We start from the raw sequence: 13,282 nt of genomic DNA on the forward strand, positions 1-13,282 counted from the left end.
TTTTCGCTTTGCAATCTCTCATTTTTCAATACCTTTAACAGCACTGATGTAGATGCTTTTTCTATATCAATGAACACATTTGATCCTATGGCCTGCCCTATAAGACAAATACCCTAGGATATGCTCCCTGTGCTCCTGATCCTCATCCCCTTCCTATATGACCCAGGACTGATAACACTCCCTAATCTTCCATGTCTTTCCTCCTACTTTATCCTGGAGAAAAGGGTAGACAGAGGTGAAAGCACAGTGTAGTTGGACCTCAGATCATGGATTTAGAGTTGGAATTATCCTTAGGATCATCTATTACAATTCCCTCAACTTACAGAGGAGGAAACTAAAGCCCAAACAAGTTTTGATTAAGTGAAAAATCACAGGTAGTAAGTAACAGAGCTGGGATTCAAACCGAGGTCCTTTGACTCCAAAACCAGCATTTTTTTTTTTTACTGTTCTGCATTGCTTTTGCCAAGAAAAGTATTTGAATTGAATTGAAATTAAATGAAATTCTGAAAAACCAATTAATTACATGGATAGGAGTTTCATCTACAGACATGAGATTAGCAAGATCTGAAATACACGGCAACACACTGACTCTGGGACAACCTTAACAAATTATTCTGCAACCAGCAAATAAGCAAGGAGTGGGAGAATGATCTAAACAGTCGGGGGAGGGGAATCCCCAAATCCAACCATCAAACACCTTGTCCTGGAGGGTTGTGTCTATATTCTCAGTGTTAGGAAATGGTTACACCTCTTTCTCTTCTTTCTTCTGCCTTACAGAGAGAATTAAAGAGTTAGAGTAAGGGGCTGCTGAGACAGTCACAGGGACACTGTGCTTCATTTCCTTGTCCTTCTTCAAGTAGTGGGGAGGAAGGGGGCTGGCTGTGGCAATTGAGGGCAAAGTTATTGGAGTTCAGACACTAACTAAAGGAAGCTCAGAAGATGAGAACTTTTGGTATAAAATTAATGACTTTTCTTGTCACTTTAGTTTCATCACTTGAGTCTCCTGTAACCTATGTATACTATCACCAGATGGCGGCACCATACTATTGCATAAACAGTACAGGATGAGTGGTATGCGCAAGCATATATCAGGCAATCAATATATATAAATATTTGTTGAGTCCTGAGTGAAAATCAACTAAATGTATCAGTTTGTTTATAATAACACTTTGCTCTAAATTACCTTCTTTAATTAGTGTAATCACTTAAGATTACTCAAACTTAAATGTTTTAATGTTTATTTTATATAATTCTTCAAACATTTATGTAAAAGATGTGGAAATTCATGGTTAAATATGAGAGGACTATAGTGGAATTACATCTTTTGAATCTCAAAGAAGGTACATGTCTGGACATTCAGGACATATGTTGCAAGCACCCTTTCACGAACCAGTGGGAGCATTCCTAAATTTTTGAGAGATAAACCTCTCAGAGCTGAATTTCACAGCAGAAATCTTGTAGTGACCTAGCTGTCACAGAGTTTCTCCAGTGTGAATTCTTTGATGATTAATAAGGTGAGAGCTCTGACGGAAGGCTTTACCACATTCATTGCATTCATAGGGTTTTTCTCCAGTGTGAATTCTCTTATGTTGAATAAGGGATAACTGTACAGTGAAAGATTTCCCACATTCACTACACTCATAGGGTTTCTCTCCAGTATGCGTTCTCTGGTGCTGAATAAGCTGGGATCGCTGACTAAAGGCTCTCCCACATTCATTACACTCATAAGGCTTCTCTCCAGTATGAACTCTCAGGTGCTGAATAAGGTTAGAACTCAGAATAAAGGCTTTTCCACATTCATTACACTGATAGGGTTTGTCTCCATTGTGGATTTTCTGATGTTGAATAAGATTAGAATGTTGACTGAAGGCTTTCCCACATTCACTGCACTCATAGGGCTTCTCTCCAGTATGAACTCTCTGGTGTTGAATAAGGTTAGAGCTTAAAATAAAAGCTTTCCCACATTCACTACATTCATAGGGTTTTTCTCCAGTGTGAATTTTCTGATGATGAATGAGTTGTGAGCTCTGACGGAAGGCTTTACCACATTCATTGCACACAAAAGGTTTCTCTCCAGTGTGAATTTTATGATGTTGAATAAAAGATGAGCGGTCGCTGAAGGCTTTGCCACAGTCATTACATTCATAGGGTTTCTCTCCAGTGTGAATTCTCTGATGTTTAATAAGATTAAAGCTCTGACTGAAGGATTTTCCACATTCATTGCACTCATAATGTTTTTCTCCAGTGTGTATTTTATGATGTCGCATAAGGCCAGATCACTGACTAAAAGGCTTTCCACATTCATTACATTCAAAGGGCTTCTCTCCAGTGTGAATTCTCTGATGATCAATAAGGTTACAGATCTGGCTGAAGGTTTTTCCACATTCACTACACTGATGGGGTATATCCCCACTATGAATTTTACAATGCTGAAAAAAAGATGCACGCATACTGAAAGCTTTTCTACATTCATCACATTCATATATTTTCTCTCCAGTATGAATTCTGCTATGCTGAATAAAGTAAGAATGGGCACTGAAAGCTTTCCCACATTCATTACACTTGTAAGGTTTCTCTCCAGTATGTGTTTTATGGTGCTGAATAAGACTAGAGCTCTGGGTAAAAGTTTTTCCACAGTCATTGCACTCATAGGGTTTCTCTCCAGTGTGAATTCTCTGGTGCTGAATAAGGGTTCCGTTTTTGCTAAAAGCTTTCCCACATTTGTTACATTCATAAGGTTTGTCTCCATTGTGAATTTTATGATGATGAACAAAAGATGAACGGTCACTGAAAGCTTTACCACATTCATCACATTCATATGGTTTCTCTCCAGTGTGAATTCTCTGGTGTTTAGTAAGGTTAGAACTCTGGCTAAAGGATTTTCCACATTCATTACACTCATAGGGTTTCTCTCCAGTGAGAACTTTACAATGTTGAATAAAAGATGAAAGTGCAATAAAGGCTTTACCACACTTATTACATTCATAAGCTTTTTTTCTAGAGTGAATTTTACAACACTGAATATAAGATGAGAGAGCACTGAAAGCTTTTCCACATTCCTTACATTCACAGGGTTTCTCTCCTCTGTGAATTTTCTGATGTTGAATAAAGGATGTCCATGCATTGAATATTTTTCCACATTCATTACATTCATAGGATTTCTGCCCAGTGTGAATTCTCTGGCATTTAATACCAGTAGAGCTCGGGCTGAAGGTTTTTGCAGATTCATTACTTTTATATGATTTCTGGCCAATATGAATACTCTGAGGTTCACTAAGAATTGGACTTTGCCTAAATACTTTTCCACATGATTTAGCTTTATAGAGTTTCTTTCCTTTATGAACTTTCCGATGGTTAATTAGGTCTGCATTTTCTTTGAAGTTTTGGCCACATGTATCACACTGATGGAGTCCTCCTGTTGGATCCCTTGCATGTCTAACGCAGCTTGAGTTCATACTGATATTTTCTCCATATTCATTACATTTCTGGCCTCCTTCCTTTGTGGGTATTTTCTTGTGTACCACTGTCCCTGGCCTAAAATTTTTCTCCTGGTAATCTCTCTCCCAAAGGTTTTCTCTGACATTTCAATCTGCCACTATGTTCACCTTTATCAAACTTTGGTCCTTGGAGACCATTTACTTTGAATTTTCTTGATAAAGTCCCCTGTGATTCCATTTCCTCAGACATTTCTTGTTTTGGAGTAAATATCTTGTTTTTAATCTCAGTCTCATAGCCTGAAACAATAACAAAATACAAACGGTCACTGTTCTTTATTTAGGGAGAAAGGAAACTGATAACATAGTAAAAACACATTCTAAATGAAATAAACATCTTCTAAGAGGCCATGACATTTATAAATCTCAATATTGTCCTTACAGTCTTGGCAAAGGACAGTGGTACAGGGAGGATAATAGAAGACAAAAGCGATGGGTGGTGTAGTGGACACAGAAGGCAGAGTAAGGCTGGAGAATGAAGACAGCACACTAGGAAGGCTGGTATGGGTAAACAGGAAAACAGTTTAATTAGGGGAGGTAAAGATAAGTAGGGAATGAAGGAGCTGAACTGAGGATAGTGGATGAAGGAGATGAGTTTTCAGGAAGTTTGTAAAAGGTGATTATACCAGATAGTGAAAGGAAGGTATTAAAAACAGCATACACCTTCTATGGATTCTTCCCTAGATAGCTTGTAGGAAAGAGATGTTTTAGATAATTTGCTTGAAAATGTTAAATAAATGTTCTCATGTGCTCATTACATATATCAGTAGTGGGGTCATGTCAAAACTTTCATGCATGCATCAAAGCCTTGTTCTCTGAATAATCTTAAGGCTAGGGTCACAAATGCAGTTCTTTCCACTGAGCAGCAGTTGATGGAAATTTTTACGAAGTTCAAAAATTGACTAGAACAATGAAAAGTACAAAGCAGTGGTGATGCTGAATTTTAATAAGAAACATTAATACTTTAAAATTTTTAAAATAAATAACCTTTCAAATGTATTTATGTAAGTTTGTAGTATTTATGCTTCTAAAGTATTAAAATTGCACTAAGACTTTTGGGACACCCTATGACAAAGACAATGGGAAGTTGGTTAGAGGAAATAAACTCTGAGGCCCCTACTAGCTTTAAATCTATGGTCCAATAAATCGTGCCTGGTGCCTTCTAAGGAAATAGAAGATGTTCAATAAATGAATATTCAAGGACTGAATGAAAGGTTTTTGCTTACTTACCTGAAGAGTCAGCTCTCAGGGCTTCTCTCCCCTTAGCTTCCAGCTTGTCCAGAACCCATGGCTCTTCTCCTTGCTCTAGTTGAGAGATTACATCAGTTTTGGGCACTAGAAATCCTACTCATGGAAAAGGAAAAGAGGACTTGTCAGTCTTCAGACTGAGAACTATTCTGAGCTCATGCCCAAGTCTCGGATCTTAAGCAATACCTAGCAAAGATGAGACTAGAAGATCCACAGCAGGTCTGAGTATCCTAAGAATTGTTTCTTTGGGGGAGATACTTGGGGTGTGGGAGGTGAGTGTGAAGGTCAAGGGGTTGGTGATCTGAGCACAGAGAACTATTACCTCATATATCCTATCTCCAACTAGAATAGAAAATTCCATGATGTTGGTGGAGACTTCTAGAGCTCAGCCAATAAAACCTGGAACTAGGAGGAAAAGGAAAGTGTAGACTTAGGAAATATTAAGGAAGTTTCCTGTACCCAGTTCTACAAGGACCAGGTCTGGGGCCTCGGTACTGAAAGTCCAGAGACAATGAGGAATGCTAATTCCTGAACTCTGAGGTAAAACCCAAATGATAGCTTCAGAGCCTTCTTTAGATAACAAAAAAGAAAGCCAAGAAGTCCAGATGAATCCCAGGGTTAAGCCTTACCTAGAAGAGACTATGTTTCCGTAATTTTCCGTCATCACATTCCTGTACAGAGCTCTCTGAACTGGGTCCAGAAGGCCCCACTCCGCCTGAGTGAGGTACACAGCTATGTCTTCAAACATCATTGAAGCCTGAAACAACATATTCTTGCTGAAAATTCAAGCTATAGGAACAGACCCAGTGTTGTGCCTGGGGATGAGAAGGGAGCTGGTAGTTTGTGGTAAGGGAAGGTGCTTCAGAAGCAGCAGATCCAGAGGTTAAATCTTTGGGTGCAGATGTTTTCAAATCTACATATGAGTATGTGTATAAATAATCATGTACATGTAAGTGTTATTGTGTATCCCTATGAAGAGGTAGAGGTATATGTCTATCTTCTTCTTGGTTGAGAGATGGGGTAGAAATGGAGACATTTTGGGGAAATGAAGAGAAGCTCTGATGAAAAGCACACTGAACTTGCAGCAAGCCCTGGGTTCAAGTCCCAACCCTTCCACTAACAAATCTTGTGATCTTATACATGTCAATCACTTCCTTAAGTCTCTGCTTCTTCTTTAAAAGGAAGGGGTTGGACTGGTTGGTCTCTAAGATCCTTCTCCCAAACCTCTCCAGAATGACTTCAAGGAAATTATAGAGCAATCCCTTCTGACTGTTGCCAAAACATTGTTACCCTCTCTCTGAATTGTAACATGATCAATGGGTAGTGTGCAGATTTTGCCTAGCTGGAAGTGAGTACAGTTGTCTATAGATGTGATCTACTGGGAAGGGCAGTGATTTCTCTGATGACAATTTTTTTGGCTTCCTGTCTTGCCTTAGCAATGTGGGGCATTAGGGAAGGTTTCCTGTAGGAGCTTACACTTACATTGCCCTTTAAAGTGGCATCTCAACAGCATGATATGCGTTGGTGGGATGGAGAGAGGAGAAGAGACTGAATGTTTTTGAGAGGAAAACCGATATGACCTGAAAGACTACTCTGTCAGTGAAATGAAACAGCCTTGTTTCTATGATATCTTCTTTGACTCATTCATTATTTAGGACACTTAGTCTCCATTTAATTCTGTATTTTTTTTGTTCATATTTCTTTTATCTGTGGCACTACCACTATCCAGTCTTCTATGTTTGTAACTTTGGAGTTGGCTTTGAACCTTCATTTTCCTTCATCCCCCAGTTACCAGATTCTGTTGATTCTATCTTTGTATATCTCTCACATCCACTTCTTTCTTTTTATTCCCACTGCAACCACCCTAGAATAGGAACCCTCACTCAGAAGGAGGCTTAAGTGGAGAAAGATCAGCTCAATTCTGGACACAATGTCTTTGAAGTGCCAGAGGAACATGCAAGTGAAGATGTCCTATAGGCCATCCAGATGCTGGTCTGGAGTATGTGTATGTGTGAATGAGAAAGAACAAGTGCATATGCAATATTTCGTCCCCAAGCTCCTGGGCAAGGAATCTCTGGTCTTGGGGTGGGCAGTACAGTTCCAAATTGGGGAAAGAAGCTGAGACCACACTAGGACCATAACAGTAAGTGGTCTTCAGGAAGGACAACTCACCTGTTGGCCCACTGGTAGGGGTCCGACTGCCATCATCTGGTTTCTCAGGATCCCTTCAGAGAGACTGGCAGGAATCTGAGGAGCAGTTAAAACTAAAGAAAAAGGAAGGAACCATGAGTGAGAGTATATTACCCAAGAAGACTGCCCCACTACCTCCCCTTTGGCTTCTCTAGTCTTCCCCTGGAAGTATCCAGGGACCTTGTGATAGATTTCCCTTCCTACCCTGTACTGACAACATAGCTCTAAGCTTAGCAATTGTGCAATTGATAGACTGGAAGGGCTATGACTATGGATATAACCAGTTCACATGCCAGACTCATAGGCTGCTCTATCCCAAGAGTGTCACAGAACACCACTCAGGGATTAAGATGAAAGAACATCCAGTCTGCAAAATATAGTTTGAAATATATAAACATATATCTAATGCAAAATGAGTATCCTGTATCTTTGGGTTCCCAGAGGAATCAGGAGATAAAGGGCAGTAGGTCAGTAGCTAAAAGGATATGAAAGAAAGTTTTTACAAGGAACGCAAATGATAAATCATCAAATGTGAAAATGGTTCAAGCTCTTTAGTAACTAGATATGAAAATAACTGAGATACTAAAAATACTTCAATGACTCTGTGATCTTGATATGTATGTTTCTGCCATGATATAGATTACAACAAAAATCACTAAAATACTCAAAAACCTGAGATAATGTCTGAAAGAATCTGCTAACAGAGCCCAGATTTGGTCTTGGAGAACAGATGATGAAATTCATTCCCCTCTCACAGCAGAGATGAAGGGTTACGGCAGCTGAATGTTGCGTATGCTGAGTGACGTGGTTGTTCTGTCTGTGGATATCGTTCAACTATTTTTCTTTATTATCAGGGAGAGTTTGACACGGGAGGGGGAAAGCTCATCATCTTAGGAGTGGGAAGTATACGCAAGGATGAAAGTGTTGCTCTCCTCTGTTCAAGATGCCCAAACATCAGTGGTTTGGGGGCAGATAAGGTAGAATCTATGAGCTATCATTCATCTAGCTCCAGCTTCTTTTTGTCATTTCATTTAGGCTGAGAAAATAAAAATTGATGTGATTTTGTTCCTTTAGTAGTTTCGTCTACTCAGTAGTCAATGGACAAGGAGCTCACATTTTGTCTTACTAACAGCCAAGCTGGTAGTTTCTGCTACTCTATAACACTTCTGCAGAAGCAGACAAAGACTACTCAGGACTGAAGGTCATTTGTATTTTCCATTGTGTCATGAATTTCCTGGGCCAAAGAGTTCATCATTAGGTATCTAGCCTACTTGCAATGGACACCTCCATATTTAGTGAGGCCATTCCTCAGAAAGCAGTTTGTTGCCTTCATCTACTTGAAACCTCTCAAGCATGGCCAACCCTGCCAGAGCTTGCTCTGCTGTGGCACAGCCTTTGAGAATCTGCAGCCACTTCCCTCCAGGATGAGGCTCTGGAGAAGGGCTTGATGGAGAGAGTCAGAAGGATGGAGAAAATGTACATGACCTCATACGAAGATGAGTAGTAGGGACCTCACAGAAAAAGAGAACCTCAGAATTCAAAAGGACCACAGAAGCCATCTGCTTTAACCCAAATCCCCAAAATAATACGCTTGACAACAGCTCCAATAGGTGGTCAATCAGTCTTCACATTATGACTTCCAATGAAGGAGTATCCACTATCTGCTGAGCAGCTCATTCCACTTCTGAATAGTTCTAGTTAGATGTTCAAGTGAGAATCTGCACATCAGCAACTTCCACTCATTGCTTCTGTCCTCTGGGACCAAGCTCCAACACAACTATGATATCTAAAATTCTTTCCTCTCCACGATAAACATCCCCAGTTCTTCCCATCAGTTTTCATACAGCAGAATTTCAGGGCTCCCTACTATCTTCCTGTAGACATGCTCCACATTGCCCGATATCCTTCCTAAACTGAACTGAAAACAATACTTCAGGGGTGACCTGACTGAGATAGAATACAGCAAGACTGTTTCACTTTCCATGTTCTAGATCTAGACACTATCTCTTCTCTTAAGATAGCCTAGTATTACTATTAGCTTTTTTGGCTGCCACCAAGCCCTTCTCCATTATACTATTCATATTGAGCTTTCAGCCTGATCTTTTTTTCACACAATGTGTGTGGATGACATCAAAGCTGGAATACCTAGCATTTATCTAGAGCCTTAAGCTTTGCAAAGCACCATAAAATATTGTATTATCAATACAAACATCTCATTTTGTCCTTACAACACTGGGGGGATATTTGATATTATACCAATTTTAAAAAATTAGGAAACTGAGGCAAAGAGAGGTTAAGTGATTTGCCTGGGATCACATAGCTAGTGAGACTATAAGGACAGATTTGAACTTGGGTCTTAAATAACTCCAGGTTCAGCCCTCCATCCACAGCTCTACCATAGAAACATACATCTTTGACAAATGGCTAAATGCCCTAATTCCTAAGAACTAGTACTAGTCACAAGAACATTGCTGTCCTCTACAGCTACAGATGTTATCAGTACAACGAAGCTGAGAGCTAGGGAACAGTAACCAGGCCCCCCTGAGGGAAGATGTAGAAGAGAAAGGAGGGGCTAGAGGTGAACAGTAATTGCCCAGCACGATCAGAGGCATCTTAGGCAAAAGACAAAACAGTAGATGATGTTCTTCATCAGTAACATAGGTTATAAACAGATTATTTCAATATTTCAGCAACCTGTCAGTTCATTTGTGCTCTAGAGTTGGAAGTAATCTTAGAGGTTAGCTAGTCCAGTATTACAAATGAAGAAACTGAGGGCTGGAGAGGTTAAGTGATCTGCTCAAACTTAGGTCCTGTGACTCTAAGCTGTGTTCTTTCCATTGCAACATTCTCTACACACCTTAATATTACAATTTATATCCAAACGTTTACTTACACATTTAAACTTGGATGTCACAAGATTCTATTCAAACAATTTTGACCATCAGAAAAGGTAGAAAATCCAGACATGCTAAAATATTCCCCAAGACCTCTCTTTAAATGGGAGTTTAAAATATCAAAACTGATTTCAAATCATTATTTTCCCTCCCATTTACAATAAAAGGCTAGCAACTTAATTACCAGGCTCCATTTACAAACGTGAAGGTTGTTGCTGAATCTCACACTGTCCTTAGAGAGGTATGTTACATTTTAACAAGTTCTCATATTACCATTTTCCAAAAATCAAGAATTTTTGTTTGAGGCTTTCAGTGGCTACTACTCAGCAGAGGGTTTTAAAGACAATTCGGTGCTACAATTTCAGCTTCCCATAAACACAAGTACACGGTTTCATGTGTTGCTACAGCCAAAAAAAAAATCATTACTTCATAACTAGCCCTCTAGTGATGAGATTCTTCCCATTTCAGTAGGGTAGTACTGAGATAATCGACAGCATCTTGTATTTGACTCACACCTGAAGCCATTCTGGCCCAAAAGAAACTTGTCAGTTTGTGCTCTACTAGTACAGTCTCTGAAAAGCCAGGATCTATTCCATGTAACACTGAAGTATCAGAATGGGACCTTAGTGGAAGTTATTAGCTGATTAACGATAAAATGTATTCAATTCTTCACAGCCAGAAACTAGTAGCAAAGTTACTACCATTCCGTTCTCCATGGCTCCAGTGATCCTCTTCTGACCAGGTCTTTGAAACACAGAGCCTAGTGTCAAATTCCATACCCAGGGAAAGGCTTGGAAATGACTTTCTTATAGGATTAAGAAGTGAAGAAGAGACTAGGAAAGCAGGCAGGTAATTTAAGGAGTAGGTAGGCTAATGGGAAATGCTGGAGCACATCACATTGGGTAATGAGAAATTTTTAAAAAGCTTCACCTATACCCTAAAAAACCTTTACCTTGGCCCTTCTGTCACCTTAAGCTACCAACTCTTATCGCTTTACTGTTAAATGTATACAAGTTGACTATACCCAATGCCTATACTTTCTTACTAACCATGTTCCTCAGCCAACCAGCATTATGTGTTCTATTCCTATAATTTTACTTGAAACTACTCTCTTACAGAGCACGTATGTTCCCTACATGCTAAGTCTAATCATCTCTTTCAGTTCTCAACCTTCATTCCTCTTCAGTTTTTGATAGTAATCCATTTTTCTTCTGGATATCTTTTATTCTTTACTCTCTCCTTCTTGAAACATAAGATCCACGCTCTTGATTCTCTTGTTTTTAATCTAACCATTCTTCTGCCTCCTTCACTGGTTAATCATCTTCTTAATTCCTTAATGTGAATATTAATTAAGAAACTATCTGTAGCCTTTCTCTCTCTAGACTATCTTCCTTGGTAATCTTGCTCACTCCTGTTCTTTAAGAAAAAACATTATCAATTAAGAATATTTCTACATTTAAGGATCTCTCATCTTTAAGGAGAGAATATCCAGGAGATGGGGGGGGGTCAATGATGGTGCCACAGATTGAAATAGCAATGTCAATAGTTTGAAGGAGAAAAAAATGTTTGAATTGGGACATGTGTCATCTGCACGGAGATGACTCTCAAATCCCTTCTACCATACTCATAACTTTAGGGTTATCTCTGAATTTTCTCTTTCCCTTAACTATCAATTACCAGTCCCATTGATTCCATTTCTGCAATAACATCCAAATCAGCATTCTCCTTTCCACTCCCACTGCTACTTACTCCAGTTTAGGTCTTCGTTACCACCTACCTAGATTGCTGTAACAGCATCCTTAAGGATCTTTTTAAAAGGATTAAAGGATATAAATAGGCAATTCAAAAGGAGAAATAAATTATCAATAAAGTAAGAAAGTACTCTTTATTAAATGAATCCAAATTAGATCTGTGAAATAACTATCTTATACTGAGTAAATTGATAAAACTCAATGTTGCCAGATCTGTGGAAAAACAGGCATCATACTACACTTTTAATGGAGTACTGCATTGGTACAACTGGAAAGCAATATGAAATAGTAGAATAAGAGTTATTAAAAAATTATTCATGCCCTTTGATCCAGTGATCCTATTATTGAGACTATATCCTAAGGATTTGTAGTGTTCCATTACACTATCCTAGTTTGCATTTGTAGGCTGGATCTCTTAGGGAACAAATTTTTCAGGTTCAAGGTTTTCCATGGGTCCGTACTCCTAAAATTGTAACACACAATTCCACCCCCACCCACACTAAAATGTTTACCTTGCCTCTATTCATTCAGAGGACACAATTAGTTCAAAGCACAAATATTTATTGAATTGTCAAAACAACAGTAGTAACAAAACACAATCCTCATAAATGAGTGTCGCACATTCTTACAAATACACAGTTTAAGAGAGGAGAGTAGAGGCACGTAGAATTCACAGTGGGAAGACATACACATTTAGCCAACACAATGTACAGCCCTGGCAGGACCTCCTATGAAATCCTTAAACTGTGTCTCCTGGGCAAGCTGGTCCACTGGACTTTCTGAGCCTGCTCCTGCTTCACAACAGTTTTCACTGGATCCAGCTTCAGGTTCAGCTGACATCCTGGCATCTTCTGAGCAGGATCCCCACTTCAGGCATTGGATTCTCAGGTCCTTGTTACCACAACTCAAACCTGCTGCTGGACCCAATGTCTCCTCTGGCCACATACTCCTGCTATAATCCATGCTGCACTATGGAAAAAGCCCAAGGGAAAAGGTAAAGAGCATCTTCAAGAACTGAGTTTTTCCCCAACTCTTTGTTCTTTTCCTGAAAGCTGTCACATCCACCTTAAAGGATACCAGGGGCATGGCTGATTATTAGCCAGCCAACTGCCATGCCCCCTCAGCTGTCTTCAGCCAATGGCCAACATTCTATAATTCCATTAAGTTGACTAAGGAGTTTCTTCACACTTTGTCAAGTAAAATTTCTTATTTTGATCAAAGACTGATCCAGTACTTTTATGGATGTATGATGGGGAAGTTGGGGAGGGAGGAATGGGAAGAGTTCTATTTGTGTAAAAAAATTTAGCAGCATTTTTAATATCAAACAACCGAAAACAAACCAGGTAGTCAATGATGGGGAATGGTTCAAGATGATATATAAAGTTAATGGAATATTATTGTGTCACAAGAAATGAAAAACACAAATAATATGATGAAATAATGAAAGACATCAGGAAGTCATGATCAAGTAGAATCAAAATATTTATTTAAATAGTGCTTTAAGACTTGCAAAGAACTTTATATAAAGCGGCAACCTGTTGTGGTAGAAAGAATGCTGGAATTTTGAGTTGGGAGAGAGCTGGCTTCGAATTCTGTCTCAGACACTTACCAGATGGACAAGACCTTTAACTTCTCTCAAGCATTTTTTCTCATCTATGAAATGTGGATAATACTTGCATTACCTACCTGGATTCTAAAAAATAAC

General features: G+C 39.1%; 1 protein-coding gene across 1 annotated transcript; it reads right to left on the minus strand.

The window, feature by feature from the left end:
* Positions 1–1,472: 1,472 nt before the first annotated feature.
* Positions 1,473–3,455, minus strand: LOC118833528 (zinc finger protein 252-like). Its single transcript, XM_036740892.1, is given in 1 exon segment — positions 1,473–3,455. A coding segment is annotated over 1 exon segment (1,983 nt).
* Between the last annotated feature and the right edge of the window lie 9,827 nt (positions 3,456–13,282).

Source organism: Trichosurus vulpecula, chromosome 1 (genome assembly GCF_011100635.1).
Source record: "Trichosurus vulpecula isolate mTriVul1 chromosome 1, mTriVul1.pri, whole genome shotgun sequence".
NCBI classification, from domain to species: Eukaryota; Metazoa; Chordata; class Mammalia; order Diprotodontia; family Phalangeridae; genus Trichosurus; species Trichosurus vulpecula.